The following is a 22,318-nucleotide window of genomic DNA, read 5'->3' on the forward strand; positions in this document are numbered from 1 at the left end:
TAAAAATTCGACAAAGATCGCGCGCAAGTTACGAGTTTAAATTTTACTGGAATTTGGATAAAATGTTGATGAGCGTTTCTCTCAATATACTAGGAGTTATGGTGTGTTCTACCTACCAAATCTAAGGTCTATGAGTCTAGTTTCCAACGCAACAAACCGTTCATTAATACGACTTCGGAGTAGAGAGATATTAACATTTTCGTACAGGGGTGCACACTATTACGGGAACAGTGTGCCTAGTCGGGTTTAGTCAAAATTTCCTTATTTAAGTCAATTTTTAAAACAGAACCCCTGCGTTTTATCCTCTCCAAAACAGAACCAAAAACCTAGGGATTTTCTCTCAAACTTCTCCCATCCATCTAGCCAAGCATAACAACAATTTAGTCATCCTCAAGATGGAGAACACCATGGTAGCTTCGGAATCGTGAATTCTTCGGTGTTTCACTTTTCATAGCAAGACTCCGCCTTGAAGTAATTTCGAATTTTGAGTAATTCTGGTCACGTAAGGTATGATTTAACTTCTCTTTGATCTTTGCAAACTTCTACCATAAGAATTCTTAAGAAATAGTTGAAACCTCTATAGAAATATTCTTGATTTTTCTTAAGAAACCTCTATTAATATGGCTTGATTGTTGGGGCTGTTCTATATGGTTTTATTGTGTTGTTTTGATCTGTGAAGACATGGATGGAATTCTGTTGATGAGGAGATGTAGTAAAGAAAAATTTGGTGGTGTGTTGGGGGGAAATTAATCTACAAAAGAGTCTACAAATTCATGGCCACAAGTTGTTCGCGTAAATGTCTAAATGAAGAATTATTTAAGCTATGAGCTTGAATTTGATTTTGAATGGTTTGTATTATGTAGGAAATCATTCCTAAGGCTTTTGAGGTCTTGGAAACAGTATATAACCCCATCGACAAGGTATGTGGGGCTTTCGCTATACTTTTCGGCATGACTAGAATTCGAATAAACGTTTATCGAATTGTCTCGTCGGATTCGAGTTATTTCACCTTCAGCTTATAAAGATGCTTAGACCTGATCTTTTCTCATAGATTGCTTACTCTAGAGGATATCTATGAATTCTCGGATTTCCTTGTTCCTTGCTTAAAAAGAACTAGAGCCTTTTTACTCGTTCTCATTTCGACATTCATATAAATCATGAATAAGGAACACTTACTTCAAAGGTATTCATAATACATAACTCTCATGTTCTTAGTACTTGTTGGCTCGTAGTTGAAAAATTATATATTTTAGCAACAACCATGATAGTTGAGGAATAATGATGATAGGCCACTTCGACTCTTCTTAGAATACGTCTTTTAAGGTTGGTTTCGCATTGCACCTATATAATTCATGATTTAGTACATGTATGTATTTACTTTCATTACCGAGCCGCACTATAGACGGCCGGGTATGACACATATTGTGTAACCACTGATCAGTTGGGATTACCGAGCTCCACGTGGCCGGGTACGATTCTACCGAGCCTTTATTATGGCCGGGTATGTTATGGATATTATAGCCCCACAGAGGGATTTATTATTATATAATGTGATATATTATAAGTAGCGATAGTGAACGACGGTGTCACGAGCATACATTTATATCCATGTTGAATTTTAGTTTCCTACCGAGGCTAGTTTCAGAATTCAAATTATCTCTATGTCTCTTCTATTGTTAATTACATTTTTCATGTTACACTTGTCGCCCTACATATTCAGTACATATTTCGTACTGACGCATTTTTATGCGCTGTGTTCATGCCCACAGGTTCGAATAGACAGAGTGGTGTGCCTCCTCAGTAGGACCCCCAGGATCAGCGTTGGGTTTCGCACTCCACTTCTTCGGAGTTGCTGACTTTGAGTCCATAGGTACTATTACAGATGTATATGTGTGGTTTTGGGCATGTCGGGGGCTTTGTCCCGCCCTGTTGAGATTGTCTTACACTCTTAGAGGCTTGCAGACTAGCGGTCATTTTATATATATATTTTTCGTATCGCCCTATCGACCTTCTGGATAGCTGTTATACTGTTGTTACAGCCTTGTTGGCCTAGTTTATATATATATATATATATATGTATATATATATATATATATATATATATATATGTCGTGTTGGGCTCTTCTGCCTGCAGGTTATTATATTTCAGATCATATCTCATGGTTGGTTCGCTCGGGCCTTCGGGCATCGGGTGCCAGCCACACCTCCCAAGGTTGGGGTGTGACAAACTTGGTATCAGAGCAGGTCAGTCCTAGGGAGTCTACAAGCCGTGTCTAGTAGAGTCTTGTTTATGGTGTGTTGTGCACCACACTTATAAACATGAGGCTATTGGGCATTTAGGATTATTACTTTCTTCTTGATCTAGATCGTGCAATAGAGCCTAATCATAAGTGTTCATTCCTAATTCTCTTTTTGTTTACCTTCTCAGTGATGTCTAACACTAGGAGACGACAAGTGGCTATGAAATTTATTCAGAGGTTGGATGAGGAGGCGAGAGAGGGCACAAGTCAGGTGCCACCTGCTAATGTAGATCAACATGAGCCACAGAATGAGGTTGATTCTCAGGCTTCCGGGGCAGTACCCCCACCACCCCCGGAAGAGCGTAGAGGAGCTAACATACCTCCAGGCCCTCTCCCAGTTGTTCCTGATCAGGACCTAGACATGCGGAGTGTTGTACAATTGCTGACTCGAATAGTGGCCTCCCAGGCCCAACACCAGACCTTCGGTATTGCTGATAGGTCCGTGAGTGCGAGAGTTCGAGACTTTATCAACTTGGATCCTCCAGTATTTACAGGGGTTGATCATAATGCTGACCCACAGGATTTTCTGGATCTTATGCAACAGACCTTACAAATTATACATGCCACGGATGTTGAGTCAGTGGAGTTTACTTCTTATAGACTACATGATGTTGCTGTGACATGGTATGAGACTTGGAAGCAAACTCGGGGGCCTAATGTGCCACCAGTGACATGGAAGGAGTTCTTTGAGGCATTTTTACAGCAATATTTGCCAATCGAGCTTCGAAGAGCCCGACGAGATAGGTTCTTACACTTAGAACAGGGTAATATGAGCGTTCGGGAATATAGCATGCAGTTCAACTCTTTGGCTAGGTATGCTCCTACGATTGTTGCTGATATGAGTGATCGGGTACACCAGTTTGTTAGTGGTTTGGGGGCACACTTGATAAATGAGTGCACTACAGCTTCTCTAAATCAAGGAATGGATATTGCCCGTATTCAAGCATATGCACAGGGTCTAGAGGATCGCAAGAGGCAACAACGAGCCAATCGAGAGCATGATAGAGGGCAACAGAAGAGGGCGCGGTTCGCAGTTAACATAGGAGAGTTTCGAGGTGGATTTAGGCCACAGTTTCCCCGGCGCCAGTCTTATCCGGCAGCCAGTGCACCGCCACAGTTTCAGGGACAGCGCCAGGATCAGACCACTTATTCTGGTCCAGGTCAGAGTTCACGGACCCCAGGTCCACAGTTTAGAGGCGAGTTCAGTCAAATGAGGCCTCAGTTTCTTAGATGTGATCGATGTGGCCGAAATCATTTTGGACCATGTCGCCAGGGTTCTGATGCATGTTATACATGTGGACAGCCAGGTCATATTATGAGACATTGTCCGATGACAGGTGGAGGGGGTATGGCTCAGCCGACGGCATCTGCAGGGGCTTCTTCTTCCTCGGTACGTCCTCCTAGACAGAGTATGCAGACATCAGCTGGCAGGGGTAGGGGAAGATTTGGAGCTTCTGGTTCAGGAGGTCAGCAGAATCGCATATATGCTTTATCGAGTCGTCAGGATTTAGAGTCATCTCCGGACGTGGTTACAGGTATACTATCCGTCTTTTCTATCGATATGTATGACTTGATAGATCCTGGTTCTACATTGTCGTATATCTCCCCCTTAGTTGCTAGTAAATGGGATAGAGAGCCTGAATTGTTGCAAAATTCCTTTGAGGTATCTACGCCAATGGGTGAGTCTGTTGTAGTTAGACGGGTATATCGAAGTTGTGACGTGAAGATTCATGACCGCCATACGTTAGCTGATTTGCATGAGCTAGAAATGGTTGATTTTGATATCATTATGGGTATGGATTGGTTGGCTTCTTGTTATGCCAATGTAGATTGCTCGACAAAGATTGTTCGTTTTAATTTTCCAAGTGAGCCTATTATTGAATGGAAAGGTGATGCTGCAGCGCCTAAGGGAAAGTTTATTTCTTACCTTAAAGCTCGAAGGATGATTTTGAAAGGGTACATCTATCATTTGGTACGAGTGCATGATATGGAGGTGAAATCTCCAACCCTTCAATCGGTTCCCGTCGTGAATGAATTTCCTGATGTATTTCCTGATGAACTTCCTGGTCTTCCTCCAGAAAGAGAAATCGACTTTGCTATTGATATGCTTCCAGATACTCAACCAATATCTATTCCTCCATACAGAATGGCTCCTGCTGAGTTAAAAGAATTGAAAGCCCAGTTGAAGGATCTTTTGAATAAGGGCTTTATCAGGCCCATCACATCTCCCTGGAGTGCACCAGTATTGTTTCTTCGTAAGAAGGATGGTTCGTTAAGAATGTGTATTGACTATCGCCAGCTCAACAAAGTGACTATCAAAAACAAGTACCCTTTACCCAGAATTGATGATTTGTTTGATCAGTTGCAAGGTGCCAAATATTTCTCAAAGATTGACCTTTGATCCGGCTATCACCAATTGCGAGTTAAGGAGAGAGATATTCCGAAAACGGCTTTCCGGACTAGATATGGCCATTATGAATTTCTTGTGATGTCTTTCGGTCTTACTAATGCGCCAGCAGCTTTTATGGATTTAATGAATCGGGTTTTCAAGCCATTTCTAGATATATTTGTAATTGTTTTCATTGATGATATTCTGGTATATTCTCAATCAGAAGCAGAACATGAGGATCATTTGCGTGTGGTGTTGCAGACTTTGAAAAATCAGAAATTATATGCTAAATTCTCCAAATGTGAATTTTGGTTGAATTCAGTGGTTTTCCTTGGGCATATCGTTTCCGATAAAGGTATTAAGGTAGATGGTCAGAAAATTGAAGCAGTACAAAACTGGCCTAGACCCACAACTCCTACGGAAGTTCGTAGTTTCTTGGGCTTAGCTGGTTATTATCGGAGATTTGTTGAGAACTTCTCTTCTATTGCTGCTCCCATGACAAAATTGACACACAAAGCCGTTAAGTTCCAATGGTCTGATGCATGTGAAAGGAGCTTTTATGAGTTGAAGAAACGCTTAACATCAGCACCTGTTCTAGCACTTCCTGAAGGATCTGAAGGTTATGTGGTATATTGTGATGCATCCAGGGTTGGATTGGGATGTGTTCTAATGCAGCATGGAAAAGTTATTGCATATGCTTCAAGGCAGTTGCGGAAGCACGAATACAATTATCCGACTCACGATATTGAGTTAGCAGCCGTTATATTTGCCTTGAAAATATGGCGTCATTATCTTTATGGTGTTCATGTGGATATCTATACAGATCACAAAAGTTTACAATATATATTTAAGCAGAAAGACTTGAACTTGAGACAAAGAAGATGGCTTGAATTGCTGAAGGACTATGATGTGGATATTTTGTACCATCCGGGCAAAGCGAATGTGGTAGCTGATGCATTGAGTCGCAAATCCATGGGCAGCTTGAAGCATGTAAAAGCTGGGAAATTAGAAATGACTAAAGAGATATATCAATTGTCTAACCTGAGTGTACGGCTACATGATACAGGTGACCAGGGTGTAGTAGTCCAAAATATTGCGGGGTCATCACTGGTAGCTGAGGCAGAAATGCGTCAATTTGAGGATCCGGAGTTACTCAAAATTAAAGAGAGTATCCCTTTTCAGAAGAAGCAGTTGTTCGACCAATCTGATAATGGAATTCTAAAATATAAAGGTCGATGGTGTGTACCTAATGTTGGGGAGCTTCGTAAGCAAATTATGACAGAGATGCACCAGTCTCGGTACTCAGTTCATCCTGGTTCAACCAAAATGTATCACGATCTTCGTCAGCTATACTGGTGGAATGGCATGAAGAAAGATATAGCCACATTTGTGGCTCAGTGTCCTAACTGCCAGCAGGTTAAAGCTGAACACCAGAAACCTGGAGGGCTACTTCAAAATATTGAGATTCCAGCTTGGAAATGGGAATCGATTAATATGGATTTCATTACAGGATTGCCCAATTCTCGCCGTAAGTTCAATTCTATTTGGGTCATTGTGGATAGGCTGACGAAATCAGCTCACTTTCTCCCAGTTAGGACCACCTATTCAGCTGAAGACTATGCGAGCCTGTATATCAAGGAAATAGTTCGGCTACATGGAGTTCCGTTTTCTATTATATCTGACAGAGGTGCCCAATTTACAGCTAATTTCTGGAGGTCTTTTCAAGAAGGTTTGGGTACTCTTGTTAACCTTAGTACAGCATTTCATCCGCAGACCGACGGACAAGCCGAACGCACTATTCAGACACTCGAAGATATGTTGCGAGCTTGTGTCTTAGACTTCAAGGGAAGTTGGGAAGATCATTTACCGCTTATTGAGTTTGCCTACAATAACAGTTATCATGCAGGTATTCAGATGGCACCTTATGAGGCACTATATGGGAGGAAATGCAGATCTCCTATTGGCTGGTTTGATGTTGGCGAGACAAAGTTGCTAGGACCTGAATTGGTACAGCAAGCTGTAGAAAAGGTAAAGTTGATCCAGGAAAGGTTGCGTACAGCTCAAAGTCGACAGAAATCATATTCAGATAACCGACGTCGAGACTTGGAATTTGCTGTGGGAGACTGGGTATTCTTGAAAGTGTCGCCTATGAAGGGTGTAATGAGATTTGGTAAGAAAGGAAAACTCAGCCCTAAGATATGTTGGGCCATATCAGATTGTTCAGAGAATTGGGCGAGTAGCCTACAAACTTGACCTGCCACCAGAATTAGAAGCAATCCATCCGGTATTTCACATTTCCATGCTTCGGAAATTCTTAGATGATCATTCTTGCATCAGCCCTATCGAGGATATTGAAGATTCTGAGAACTTGTCATATGAAGAAATACCTATTGCCATTCTTGACCGTCAAATCCGTAAGCTACGGACTAAAGAGGTAGCCTCAGTAAAAGTACTTTGGAGGAGCAATAATGTAGAGGAAATGACATGGGAGGCCGAGGAGGACATGAAGTCCAGATACCCTCATTTATTTGAGTCTTCAGGCGATATGCTTGAGACAAATATGGCAGGTGTTGCACATATATCAACCAGTGACAGTTGAGGTAATTAAGTTATGGCTAACCTTCTTATTATCATTATTGTATAAGTAAATGGTCGTGTGAGGCCAAGTTGATGTTATTATTATAATGTGTAGCCCTGTGTGGCCTTAGATATGTATGTTTGGGCTGATGACAGGTTTTGGAAATTTCTATTTATAGGGGAAACTCTGGCGAAATTTTTTTTTTAAAAAAAAATTCAGAAGTTAGGTTAACCGTTAACATTCGAGGACGAATGTTCTTAAGGAGGAGAGAATGTTACACCTTGTGTATTCGGCGTTATCATGCTGTAAATGGGCTAATTCGATAGGAAGATAATTTCTATGAAATATTTAATTGATGTGATAGTTATACATTAAGATTGGAAGTCATTTGAGTTGTGATTAAAAATTCGACAAAGATCGCGCGCAAGTTACGGGTTTAAATTTTACTGGAATTTGGATAAAATGTTGATGAGCGTTTCTCTCAATATACTGGGAGTTATGGTGTGTTCTACCTACCGAATCGAAGGTCTATGAGTCTAGTTTCCAACGCAATAAACCGTTCATTAATACAACTTCGGAGTAGATAGATATTAACATTTTCGTACAGGGGTGCACACTGTTACGGGAACGGTGTGCCTAGTCGGGTTTAGTCAAAATTTCCTTATTTAAGTCAATTTTTAAAACAGAATCCCTGCGTTTTATCCTCTCCAAAACAGAACCAAAAACCTATGGATTTTCTCTCAAACTTCTCCCATCCATCTAGCCAAGCATAACAACAATTTAGTCATCCTCAAGATGGAGAACACCATGGTAGCTTTGGAATCGTGAATTCTTCGGTGTTTCACTTTTCATAGCAAGACTCCGCCTTGAAGTAATTTCGAATTTTGAGTAATTCTGGTCATGTAAGGTATGATTTAACTTCTCTTTGATCTTTGTAAACTTCTACCATAAGAATTCTTAAGAAATAGTTGAAACCTCTATAGAAATATTCTTGATTTTTCTTAAGAAACCTCTATTAATATGGCTTGATTGTTGGGGCTGTTCTATATGGTTTTATTGTGTTGTTTTGATCTGTGAAGACATGGATGGAATTCTGTTGATGAGGAGATGTAGTAAAGAAAAATTTGGTGGTGTGTTGGGGGGAAATTAATCTACAAAAGAGTCTACAAATTCATGGCCACAAGTTGTTCGCGTAAATGTCTAAATGAAGAATTATTTAAGCTATGAGCTTGAATTTGATTTTGAATGGTTTGTATTATGTAGGAAATCATTCCTAAGGCTTTTGAGGTCTTGGAAACAGTATATAACCCCATCGACAAGGTATGTGGGGCTTTCGCTATACTTTTCGGCATGACTAGAATTCGAATAAACGTTTATCGAATTGTCTCGTCGGATTCGAGTTATTTCACCTTCAGCTTATAAAGATGCTTAGACCTGATCTTTTCTCATAGATTGCTTACTCTAGAGGATATCTATGAATTCTCGGATTTCCTTGTTCCTTGCTTAAAAAGAACTAGAGCCTTTTTACTCGTTCTCATTTCGACATTCATATAAATCATGAATAAGGAACACTTACTTCAAAGGTATTCATAATACATAACTCTCATGTTCTTAGTACTTGTTGGCTCGTAGTTGAAAAATTATATATTTTAGCAACAACCATGATAGTTGAGGAATAATGATGATAGGCCACTTCGACTCTTCTTAGAATACGTCTTTTAAGGTTGGTTTCGCATTGCACCTATATAATTCATGATTTAGTACATGTATGTATTTACTTTCATTACCGAGCCGCACTATAGACGGCCGGGTATGACACATATTGTGTAACCACTGATCAGTTGGGATTACCGAGCTCCACGTGGCCGGGTACGATTCTACCGAGCCTTTATTATGGCCGGGTATGTTATGGATATTATAGCCCCACAGAGGGATTTATTATTATATAATGTGATATATTATAAGTAGCGATAGTGAACGACGGTGTCACGAGCATACATTTATATCCATGTTGAATTTTAGTTTCCTACCGAGGCTAGTTTCAGAATTCAAATTATCTCTATGTCTCTTCTATTGTTAATTACATTTTTCATGTTACACTTGTCGCCCTACATATTCAGTACATATTTCGTACTGACGCATTTTTATGCGCTGTGTTCATGCCCACAGGTTCGAATAGACAGAGTGGCGTGCCTCCTCAGTAGGACCCCCAGGATCAGCGTTGGGTTTCGCACTCCACTTCTTCGGAGTTGCTGACTTTGAGTCCATAGGTACTATTACAGATGTATATGTGTGGTTTTGGGCATGTCGGGGGCTTTGTCCCACCCTGTTGAGATTGTCTTACACTCTTAGAGGCTTGCAGACTAGCGGTCATTTTATATATATATTTTTCGTATCGCCCTATCGACCTTCTGGATAGCTGTTATACTGTTGTTACAGCCTTGTTGGCCTAGTTTATATATATATATATATATATGTCGTGTTGGGCTCTTCTGCCTGGAGGTTATTATATTTCAGATCATATCTCATGGTTGGTTCGCTCAGGCCTTCGGGCATCGGGTGCCAGCCACACCTCCCAAGGTTGGGGTGTGACAGTTGTACCGCAAACCAACGTAGGTTCTCAAAAGAGAACGTCAGTACCATCGATTGAACTCAGTGAGTGTCAACAACTGGGGCCGAAATTTTAATAACATATACATTATGAGCAAAGGTTCTAAATGCATGTAAAACATAAAGCTTATAAGAATAATTCTAAATAATTGCATAATAGTAGTTTATGAATATTCTAAAAGAAATTCTATTCTTTTTCTTTCTTATAAAAAAAAATACTTCACTTTATACTTTGGGAGTTCCAACTATTCTGACTTAATTCTATCTCGGTCACCGTGTGATCGGCACGGGTTCGATCCCAACCTGATCGAATAGGCCCAATCCACGAGGTGTCACTCGCTTCATGGTTCTCAGTGCTCATATCTCATACCTTAGCATGGCTAAGTAAATTCTCAGCAACGACACCCTCGGCTCGTGTGCTCCCTACTTTGGCACAAGTAGTTTCAGGAAGTCAACGCCTTGGTCAGGACCCTAAACCTGCACGATGACCCCTTCTCAGAATAAAAGATACTCCCAAAAATCTTTTCTTTCTAAAACTTCTTCTTGTGATTTTTGAAGTCTAAATCTTTTATACATACTCATACTGGTATCCTTAAATGTAAGGCATGACATAAGAATGAAATAAACATTCAAAATTATTTATAAAGGTTCTTGATCCTTCATGACTTTTCAACATGAAAATGGTATATAAGAATAACATAAAAATCTGGAATTTATGCACATATATCCATATAATCATCTAAACTTTAGCTAGAAAATAATTCTAAGCTAATAGGTACTTACTGCTCCAATTAAGTATATATTAACTCTTTTATGCAATTCATCAAACACCTTGTGTGCGTGCTTTTGTGAGTTTCAATTCATCAACCACTTTAGTAAAGAATTGTATCAACTCACCTCAATTTCTCCTTTCAAGCAACAATGTAAGTTTCAATTCTTGTAATCAACTCAACGATCAAATACTACAATGATAAGTCACAATAAGTATCCAACTTTCCAAAAGCATTAATCTTTTGTCAACTCTAAGAACTTTTGGTTCAACTTCTAAATTTTTAAGTTTTGGGGTGAGGTCTTGTTCTAACAATCCTTTACTGCCTCTAACAACCTTAACCTGTCATAGCAATCTAATAAAAATGAAGAATTTATCTATTAACACCAAAAACTTAACTCGTATTTGATGGGTGTTCTTGAGGTTTTGTAAAACTATGAATTTACCTTTTTAGGGTGTTAGATTCTAGTATATAATGATGTTATAGCTTACAATTCCCTAAAAAGAATTACCTCAGTCGTGGCCTAAAGAAGGTCCTGCGGAATAGCTCTCAATGATCGATACGCTGCTTTGTTCTTGCTCCTAGACCTCTCGTTCTTTTCCAAAGGCTTTAAGCCTTTTTGCCTCTACGTGACTAAACAGAACCAAGTTTTGTTTTGCTTAAAGCTTTAAGCCTTTTGTTTCCCAACATGGGCTTTAGGCCCTTTTTCCCTTCTTTTTTTTTAAAACTAGTAATTAATGATATTCACTTTTAATAATTAATAATATTAAAATTATTAATATTTCCCTAATTGTATATCCAATTATTTAAGTGTATATATACACATATATATACATACATACATACATACATATATATATATATATATATATTACTATAGGCAAGATAGAAATAATAGTGATAATAATAATTTAGTTCTATAATTAGCGTATCTTGAAACTTTTATAAATTTGAGGAGTGTTACAATCTTCCCTCCTTAAAACATTCGTCCTCAAATATTGCTAGGGCCTTATTCTTAAGCTAACAATCATTCCTTAGGTCCTTGAACCTCTTAAGTTTTCTTAGCACTACTCACTTTTCCAAGGGACTCAAAATTTTGGCTAACTCCCTAAATTTTCAAAAATTTCGGCAGAGTTTCCCATGTAAATTGGACTATCCAAAAAATATCCCTGTCACAAATACCACAACTACACCAACTGTCACACCTCCTTTTTGCGCGCCTACCCCGAAGGATAAATTCGTGAGGGGAGTTTTTTCATTTTAAGTGACATTATTCGAAAATGAGATTATTTATTTAATTCAGAGTCGCCACTTGGGAAAGGTTTGGCTTTTGGTGTCCCAAGTCACCGGTTTATCTTGAATCCCAATTCGAGGAAAATATTCGACTTTTCAAATGAAGTCTGCGAACCAGAAATTCTAAGTAAGGAATTCTGTTGACCCAAGGGAAGGTGTTAGGCACCCACGGATCCCGTGGTTCTAGCACGGTCGCTTAAATTATTATAATGGCTAAATATCTGATTTTAATACATGTTATAACCTGTTTGCTTTTATTAAGTTTAAAACCGCTTTATTATTATTTATTTTTTATGGAATTGCAACGTCGTGAAAATGCATTTCGAACCACGTCACAATTAATGCGCCCGTAGTTGTTAATACATTCCGACTCCGTTGAGATTTGGATTTGGGTCACATAAATGCGCACCCGAATTTAAGCATGTAATTTAATTAAAATCGCGTCTAAAGAGTCTAACGCGTTATTATCTTTGGGGAAAGACCGTGAAATTCGCTAAACGGCTCATCCCAAATTCTAAGTGTTTTATTATGACCAATTATTAAGGGCCCCACAATTTGCATTTTTATTCGGTGAGGCTCGTCTCATTATCATTTTTTATTTGAAAGCCAAACTAAAAGCGGACTACAATTTTCTATTTTTATTGATCTCTAACAATAAAAGAAGAAGCCTTAATTATTTAGCCTATTCAAAAGAAACAAATCCTTATAAATCCGTTTCAGATCAGCCAGGCCCAATAACTAAATAAATAAAAAATGTCCTTTAGTAACTCGTCCAAGACAGTCCATATTGTGTTCGTAAAGGGGGGAGGCTGGACGATCTGAACCCACAGTGAGCTCAGAAACATGACAACAGTTTCAATTTCAAGGCCTGCCAGTGTTTTACGCCCAAATAACCCTTTTTGATTCAAATTGCGCGCTAGTCCTCAATCAATGGACACTCAAACCGTTCATTTAACGGTGCAAATATATGGTGAATGTGAGCATTAATTTCATCTATAAGGAGTGGGGACGAGATGGCCTTTCAACATGCAAATGTAGCGTGTATTCTTTCAGATAGGAGATGTATCTAGTGCTTTGGAATAAAAAACGTATATAGTTGTATAAACCCGGCAATTAAAACTCAACTTCATGCTATTAAACTAAACTACGTGAGTTATTAATGGATTCCCTTAAGCACGAATTGAATTATGACTCACTGTCTATGAATAAGGTATCTAATGCTGGATGAACTTGAATCGTACTAAACTATAAAAACAACTGTATTAATACCAATTCCCAATTACGCCAGCCCAAGACAATCCAAAACTAAATACAGATGAATCGAAATTAGTCCACTACTCGACTGTTTAAAGATTAATTGTAAAATACGGATCTAGAACCAGTTAATTCTGTTGTTAAAGCTTTCAGTTAAACTAATAACGTTATTAAAGTTATTGACTAAACAAAATTTAGCAAACTAGATAGTTCATTAACAAACCAAAACTAAATCAAATTATACAGTTTACCTTCCCAAACGGTATCGAACAAAAATAAACTTATATTAATTACACATCAACTAATATCTATTTTTTTGAAACACAGATGCGGGGTAAACTACATAAGCACAGATGTGGAGGCAAAAGCATGAATATTTCCATTTTTCAATCTTTCAACTCAAAGCTACATCAAAGCTTAATTCGAATGTGTACCTGAATTGGAAAGTGAGAAGAAGGAGAGGTGAATCAGCAGCAGCAGATAACAAATAACAGTAGTGGCACCAAAATCAGCAGTATGGGACAAATAAGAAACAACCTAGTGAAACTCAGAGATCCGGAGATGTTTTAGAAAAGAAAATCCCAAAGAGCTAAACAGATTGTCTCAAAATCAATTGGAAATAGATCAAACACCAACTTGAAATCAACTAGGACAAATCTGACAACAAACAGCTCAAACAAACAAACCTAGAATAGCTTTGGTTGGGCCTAAATCTCAAACTGAATGTGAATTTAAACAATGGAACAGTTCCTTTTCTGGAATTTTAGAGTTTTTCCCAGGGGTTTTCTTTCTGCCTTTTTTTCTTTCCTCACCCTTTTTCTGTTCTCCAGAACTCCCTTCTTTTATATATCACCCAAGGCCTCCCTTTCCAACTCTTAGAGCACTTAGTCCATTAGAAAACTGATTTCCTCCCCTGTGATCCCTGCTGTTTTTCCACTCAAAACTCAAAAGAAAAGTATTCCCCATGAGATTCCCCTGACAGCCCTCTTTTCACTATTAAAATGGTTTTTCCTTTTATTAAACTAAACAAGTATAGGCAGCATGAATATGTCCTGACAGCACATGCTGTCAAGTTAACTTTAATTCATTAAATAACTACAATGCACATGCTGTCCAAAATCTAAAAATGAATAAACAGGGCCAGCAATTCTATATCAATTCAAATTGAACTCTAAAATCTATATTAAAACTGCAGCTATAACCAATTCAAACACCTAAATTCTGGATTGAAACTTCAAAACAAAATCAACATTAACAAACAAAAAGCTTAGCAGAAACATTGAAGCTGAAGCTAAAAACTGAAAACAAAATTCATCAATGCTCAAACAGAAAAACTCAATAACAGCATTACCACTAATCAGAACACACACCTGTTGAACTATCCAGGTCAAACATCAAATCAACAGTGGCACATTATGGGAATGATTAATTCATAATTCCAAATTAAGCTAAATAGAATGAAGGAAATTCTGCGATATACTGAACTTAACTAGGATTGATGAATATCAAAGAACAAAGAAATCACATATCACATATAGAAGACAAATCTGAACCAATGTCATACATTCTAACATACATTATTCGAACAAAGCAACAAAAGAAAACTACTGAAATGGACTATGAAAATCAAAGCCAGGATTAGAACTACTATCAGGTTAAGCTAACTTACACACAACGAACTAAATTAATAAATTGACCAAACGGTTTACAGTATATAACCAACACTTATAGAACTTGGACCCAACAACAGTCTAATGAGAAAAAGAGAAGTACTGAACACATGACAAGAAATAAATCAAAACAAAGATACAATTCAAAACAGACCAAACAAAAACTAAGAAGGAAACAAAGGAAATTAAGGAGAAACTTACCGTTCTTTCCTCGGATTTTAACAGTATGTTCTTTCGAACTTGAGTCCTAGTCAGTATTATACGTCTATTTCATGAGAAATAGGCCTACAATACTGAATAGAAACCAATCGACCTTGAAGCTTTGACGTGCCTTGAAACGTTGAAACCCTAGATCCGTCATTCGGCGAGTTTTGCTCATGTTCGAGCCGATCTGGTTAGGGATTAAGGACGAGGAAGTAAAGGGGATTATTGGGTGTTAGTCTGGGGTTAAGGGGACAACTAGGGCTTGGATGGGAGATTTTGATCGAAGATTCGAGGAGATCCAACGGGATCCGAGGGAATGTATTGATGGTTTAGGGATGAGGGAAACCTAGTGGTGGTGTGGTGTTAATTAGGGGCGGATTGGGGTGGTTTCAGGGTTCTGATCGAATCTTTAAACGAAGATTCGAGACGGTGGGGAATGATTCGAGGTACAAGGGTCATGGATTCGTGTTGTGGACGGGGAGATGGCTCAGGGGTGTTATTTTGGTGGTCACCGGCGTTGTTGCCGACGGGTTTAGGGTAAGGGGGTGGAAAGGCGGCGCTAGGGTTCCGAGGCTGTTTGGTTCGTCTCTTTCAGAGACGAAGGGGGGTGTTTGGGAATGAAACGGGTAAAAGGGGTTTGGGGATTTTTGGGTATATTAAATGCGACAATTAATTTGAGCCGTCAGATCAAATGATCTTAACGGCTCGGATTAATTGGTGAAGGACGAGACGGGGTCGTTTGGTGTAGAAACGGGGTCGTTTGGTTTTAATGAGGGGCTGGGTCGACCCGGGTAAGCAGGTCGGGTTATGGGGTGAGATCGTGGACCGTTGGATGAGGATGGATGAACGGTCGAGATTCGCCGGTCTCGAAACGACGTCGTCTCTGAGGCGTCTTTGAGAGCTGATGGTTTGGACCGGGTATAGGTCTCGTTTGGGCCTGATTTTGGCCCAAAAGGGAATGGCCCAGTTCAAATTCCTTTTCTATTTTTTGTTCTTTTCCTTTTTAATTCCTAGTTTAAATTCCGAATTTACAAAAAATCTGAAAAATAAATTATAAAATTTAAACAATATCACACACACATTAATTGATTTTTAGCAATAATTAACACACAATATCATATATTAACTAAACAAAATCAACCATTAAACGATAAAAATGACAAAATTACCAAAAAATAATATTTTTTTGTGATTTTAATTCCAAATATAATTTAATTAATTCCTAATAGCAGAATAAAATCCTAAATTCATGCAACATATTATTTTTGTGTTTAAACAATCATAGACAAAACTACAAATAACTATCTGAAATGCCACATAGATTTTTAAAAAAACATTACGTACCAAGAAAATTTGTTTTATTTTTCGATTTCTTTTGGAGTAATTGTCGTGAGAGCAAAAATCACGTGCTCACAGCTGTCCCTCTTTGTTCGAAAACATGCAAGGTTTTCGTGCAAAGATAAAGTGAGCGGATATGAGCGATTTTCGTCTTTTTGACTACTCCGTGTGAAGCATTTTTTGAAAGATTCAACCGAACCTCTACTTCGAAGGTTTCCTACATATCCCGGGCTAAACAGGAATCAGGTCAATGTAGTTCAGGAAGTTTTGGTAGCTGGGACTACCAGGAGCTGTGGTTTTACTGTTACCGATGTTGCTGTTGCTGCTACTGCTTGCTAACCTCCAAATTACACCAAAAGGGAAAATCGAAGCTAAACTAGCTATGTCTATCAACTACTAGTTACAAGATTCCTATCTATAATTCTTTCGCAACTTGATCTTGAGTCTTAGCTGATTCTGCTTGTAGACTTCGATCTGAATCTTGATGCTCGCAAGTTGTAGGCGCTTGTTTATTTCTGCGGCATTGAGTGAAGCGGGATTGGTGGAGCTCGTGACTTCAATCAGATTTTGAGCGATCTGCACTTTGTTTGCTCCAATATTTGGGAACATCTTCTTTTTTTTCTTTTCTTCCTTTCTTTATTCTGGATTGAGACTCACTCCGTAGGTCATCTCGATCCCTTTGCCTCGAGGTCAAACCTGCTCAGACAACAAAACAAACAAACGAACGAAATTTTTTCTGCCCCAGTTTCACTAGGAAAATTTCGTGAGTTAATTGCCATAAAAATCTACAGAATTGATGAGGGGATTGGAAACCTCAAGTCTAAAAGGCGCAACTCAGAGATTGGAGCCCTAATGTTTGCGAAAGTCAACACGCTCAACTCAGGGATTGGAGCCCTAATGTCGGCTAAAGGAAAATCGCTCAACTCAGGGATTGGAGCCCTAATGTCAGCTAAAGAAAAATTGCTCAACTCGGGGATTGGAGACCTAATGTCGGCTAAAGAACACTTGCTCAACTCAGGGATTGGAGCCCTAATATCGGCTAAAAGAAAATCGCTTAACTCAGGGATTGGAGCCCTAATGTCGGCTAAAGGAAAATTCGCTCAACTCAGGGATTGGAGCCCTAATGTCGGCTAAAAGAAAAATCGCTCAACTCAGGGATTGGAGCACTAATGTCGGCTCAAAGAAAATTGCTCAACTCAGGGATTGGAGCCCTAATGTCGGCTAAAGGAAAATTCGCTCAACTCAGGGATTGGAGCATTAATGTCGGCTAAAAGAAAATCGCTCAACTCAGGGATTGGAGCCCTAATGTCGGCTAAAGGAAAATTGCTCAACTCAGGGATTGGAGCCCTAATGTCGGCTAAAAGAAAATCGCTCAACTCAGGGATTGGAGCCCTAATGTCGGCTAAAAGAAAATCGCTCAACTCAGGGATTGGAGCCCTAATGTCGGCTAAAAGAAAATCGCTCAACTCAGGGATTGGAGCCCTAATGTCGGCTAAAAGAAAATCGCTCAACTCAGGGATTGGAGCCCTAATGTCGGCTAAAAGAAAATCGCTCAACTCAGGGATTGGAGCCCTAATGTCGGCTAAAAGAAAATCGCTCAACTCAGGGATTGGAGCCCTAATGTCGGCTAAAAGAAAAATCGCTCAACTCAGGGATTGGAGCCCTAATGTCGGCTAAAAGAAAATTGCTCAACTCAGGGATTGGATCCCTAATGTCGGCTAAAGGAAAATTCGCTCAACTCAGGGATTGGAGCCCTAATGTCGGCTAAAGGAAAATTGCTCAACTCAGGGATTGGAGCCCTAATGTCGGCTGAAGAAAAATTGCTCAACTCAGGGATTGGAGCCATAATGTTGGCTAAGAGAAAATGCTCCACTCAGGGATTGGAGCCCTAATGTAGGCTAAGGTGACTAGGGGATGGAGGCCTTATGTCTAAAATCTCAACTCAGGGATTGGAGCCCTAATGTTAGCAAAAGACGACTAGGGAATTGAGGCCCTATGTCTAAAATCTCAACTTAGGGATTGGAGCCCTAATGTTGGCGAAAAATAGGTTGATATTCGAGATTCTAAACTAACCCCTTTTTTGGAATTTTCTTCTTATTTCTCTTTTTATTTTTATATTTTTATTTTTATTTTTTTGTTTAGTAAAAATGCAGGAAAGAATTTGGAGGAAACTTCCCTTTTGGGTTGATTCTTTGCTGCAAAGCTGTTTCTTGCACTTGTGCATTTCTTTTCCCTTTTGGTTGCTCCTGGTTCTTGCACGGTTTCTTTGGATTGCACCTGTTTCAATTTTCCAAACAAAGAACAATTGTCAGTTTGAAAACGGTGGTTGGTTCGGTGGCCTTGATCATTCCAATTGCTTGGTCCCGGCCTCATTTCTGTTGAGAAACTTCGCCATTGATTGGCTTCAAAGGCGACCCCCTTTTCAGGATTTCATGATGATTCGCCCGTGTAAGGCTTTGGTTCTTCCATCTCATTCTGCTTGGGGATCTTTACTGGGGCATATCTCATTGGGGATTTATTTTTTTAATGCCTTTACTTTGGAGGTAATCAACATCATGATCAGTCGGGATTGGACTGACGCACTACTGAGGCTGGGTATTTTCTTTACTTCTTGCTAGACGGAGCTCTGTGAAATCGGTCCTGCCACCTTTTCTTTCTAGCACGTTTTGGAATTTAGGGTTAAGCCGAAAGGGATTCAAAAAAAGGTAAACAAAGAGCAAAAAATGAATTTAAAAGAGAAGCGTCCCTTTCGGGGGGAAAGAAAGACTTATCTGAGGCGTATGCTGGCTTTAAATTGACATGACATGCTTTTCGGACTGGATGCCCGACCCTCACGAACTTGCATTTTCTCATCAACCAAACAGATCTATGTTTCCAAACCAGAGAACCTTGCCAGAACTTTCTGAGGTGAAATCATCTTTTCTGCCGACAGCTCCCTTTGCGGGTTTTCGCTAGTCGACCTCTCTCATTTCTCTTCTCACCGTCGCCCGATAGTGCTTTTTGAGAGTTTTCACTAAACGGACTCTCTCATTCTTGGTTTCTCTACTCCCGTCGCCTCATGGTGCCCGAAGGTTTTCATCGACAATACTCTCTCGTTTTATTTCTCTCAGTTTTAGAATGCATCGGCTTCCAACCATGATATTTCCTGGTTTCCCCCGCCCTTGGCAATTGATCTGAAGGACTTGTACTTGGTTTTTGGTAAAAAGAATTGTGGATAAAATTACAACTTCGGAACCATTTGGTGTGCCTGTGGTTGAACCATTATAACATCTGCCCCAATTTCAACTTCAGGGAAAATTGGATTTTTGTTTTGGTGTGACTGAACCCCAGATAGAGGCTGCCTATGTATCCTTTCGGAATCAAGTCAGACGTAGTTCAGGCAAATTATTTTTTTTTTGTTTCAACGGTGCTTTTGGATTCCAAAGAGGGTAGCCAAAGAAATGTAACTGGCTCAAAGGGTTTGTAGAAAGAGTTGATAGTGTTTGGGTAGTGGGAATAAAAGCCTTCATCATCTCAAATGTGCCAACAAATCACTGAAGTAAACTCAGACATAGTACCTTTTGACTGCATCCGTGTTCACAGCTGTTTCAGGATCATTTCCTTCAATATCACCCAGATACAACGCTCTTCTTGGCAATATCTTCCTGATGATGTACGGACCTTTCCAATTAGGAGCAAATTTTCCTTTCGCTTCCTGGTGATGTGGAAGAATGCGCCTTAACACTAGTTGACCTACTTCAAAATTCTTGGGTCGCACTTTCTTTTTGTAAGCACGGGCCATTCTTTGTTGGTACAACTGCCCGTGCCAGACCGCAGCCATTCGTTTTTCGTCAATTAAAGTCAACTGCTCTAATTGAGTCTTAACCCATTCGTTATCTCCAATTTCTGATTCAACAATGGTTCGGAGCGAAGGAATTTCTACCTCTGCCGGTATCACAACCTCGGTCCCATAAACCAACAAGTATGGGGTTGCCCTTACTGATGTGCGTACTGTAGTATGATATCCCAGCAAGGCAAAGGTAATTGTTCATGCCATTGTCTAGAACTCTGGATTGTCTTCCTCAAAATCTTCTTGATGTTTTTGTTTGCTGCTTCAACAGCGACATTGGCCTTGGGCCGATAAGGAATGGAGTTCCTATGCGTTATTTTGAACTGTTCGCATACATCCTCCATCAAGTGACTATTCAGGTTTGCTGCATTATCTGTGATGATAGTTGCAGGAATACCGAAACTACAGATAAGATTTGAATGTACAAAATCCACCATGGCTTTCTTAGTGGCCGATTTGAGAGTGACAGCTTCGACCCATTTTGTGAAGTAATCAATAGCGACCAATATGAATCTATGTCCATTTGAGGCTTTTAGCTCGATTGGCCCAATGACGTCCATGCCCCAAGCAACAAATGGCCAAGGTCCAGACATGGGATGCAGATCTGTGGGAGGTGCATGAATCAAATCACCGTGCACCTGACACTGATGACACTTTCGAACGAAACTAAAATAGTCATTTTCCATGGTCATCCAGTAATAACCCGCTCGAAGGATTTTCTTTGCTAAAACATACCCGTTCATGTGGGTCCCGCATACTCCCACGTGTACCTCATGCATGATTCTTCTGGCCTCTTCTACGTCAACACATCTCAACAAATTTAGATCCGGGGTTCTTTTATACAATACCTCGCCGCTCAAAAAGAATCCACTTGCATGCTGCCTAATGGTTCTCTTTTGATCTCCAGTAGCATGTTCGGGGCATTCTTGCATTTTCAAGAACCTCTCAACATCATGGTACCATGGTTGGGTACTTGGTCCCGCCTCGATTACATTACAGTAACCGTGTCTTTCTCTGATTTGGATTTCCAAGGGATCGATGTGGGTATTGCCTGGATAAGGTAACATTGAAGCTAAGGTGCCAATTGCATCAGCTAATTCATTGCGACACCGCAAAATATACCTGAACTCTATTGATTTGAATCGCTTGCTGAGATCCTCCACCTGCTGCCGGTAAGGAATAAGCTTGACATCTCGAGTCTCCCATTCACCCTGGGCTTGTCGGATAATCAGATCAGAATCCCCCATAATCAACAAATCTTCAACATCTTGATCGATCGCCATATTCATGCCCATGATGTAGGCTTCATATTCAGCCGTATTGTTCGTGCAAAAGAAATGAAGCCTAGCTGTGGCCGGATAGTGTTGACCAGTGGGTGAGATCAAGATTGCCCCAATTCCTACACCTTTGGCGTTTACAGCCCCATCAAAGAACATCTTCCAAGCATGAGAGTCTTCCGAGACTACTCCTATGGTGTTTATCTCTTCATCTGGATAATAAGTACTCAATGGTTGGTACTCGTCATCAATCGGGTTCTCAGCCAAATGATCTGCTAACGCCTGGGCTTTCATTGTCGTGCGAGTGACATAGACTATGTCGAATTCAGTAAGCAAGATTTGCCACTTTGATAATCTCCCAGTAGGCATCGGCTTCTGGAATATGTACTTCAAAGGATCCAACCTAGTTATTAGGTAAGTAGTATGAGCTTGGAGATAATGTCTCAATTTTTGAGCGACCCACGTCAAAGCACAACACGTTCTTTCCAACAAAGTGTACTTGACCTCATAAACGGTGAACTTCTTGCTTAAGTAATAGATTACTTGCTCTTTCTTTCCAGTTATGTCATGTTGTCCGAGGACACAACCGAAAGAATTTTCCAAGACCGTCAGATACAAGAACAGGGGTCTCTCTGGCTCTGGCGGGACCAAAACTGGAGGATTTGAAAGATATTCTTTGATCTTGTCAAAAGCCTCTTGACACTCAGTCGTCCATTTGATTGCTGCATTCTTCCTCAATAGCTTGAATATGGGCTCACATGTGCCGCTCAGTTGGGAAATGAATCGACTGATATAGTTTAACCTGC

General features: G+C 39.8%; 1 protein-coding gene and 1 long non-coding RNA gene across 2 annotated transcripts; both read left to right on the forward strand.

Annotated features, from left to right (window-relative positions):
• Positions 1-240: 240 nt before the first annotated feature.
• Positions 241-2,031, forward strand: LOC138884219 (uncharacterized). The gene is made up of 3 exons (XR_011404403.1): positions 241-507; positions 864-920; positions 1,770-2,031. It is a non-coding gene; the product is annotated as an uncharacterized lncRNA (long non-coding RNA).
• A 399-nt stretch (positions 2,032-2,430) lies between these two features.
• LOC138883922 (uncharacterized) lies at positions 2,431-4,701 on the forward strand. The gene has a single exon (XM_070164641.1). It carries the CDS (start codon positions 2,431-2,433, stop codon positions 4,699-4,701), a length of 2,271 nt encoding a protein of 756 aa, XP_070020742.1.
• The last annotated feature ends 17,617 nt before the right edge of the window (positions 4,702-22,318 follow it).

Source organism: Nicotiana sylvestris, chromosome 12, assembly GCF_000393655.2.
Source record: "Nicotiana sylvestris chromosome 12, ASM39365v2, whole genome shotgun sequence".
Classification (NCBI taxonomy): domain Eukaryota; kingdom Viridiplantae; phylum Streptophyta; class Magnoliopsida; order Solanales; family Solanaceae; genus Nicotiana; species Nicotiana sylvestris.

Bases quoted from the DNA above. Each gene is read 5' to 3' on its own strand.
- LOC138883922 (XM_070164641.1), top strand. From the start codon at position 2,431: ATGTCTAACACTAGGAGACGACAAGTGGCTATGAAATTTATTCAGAGG.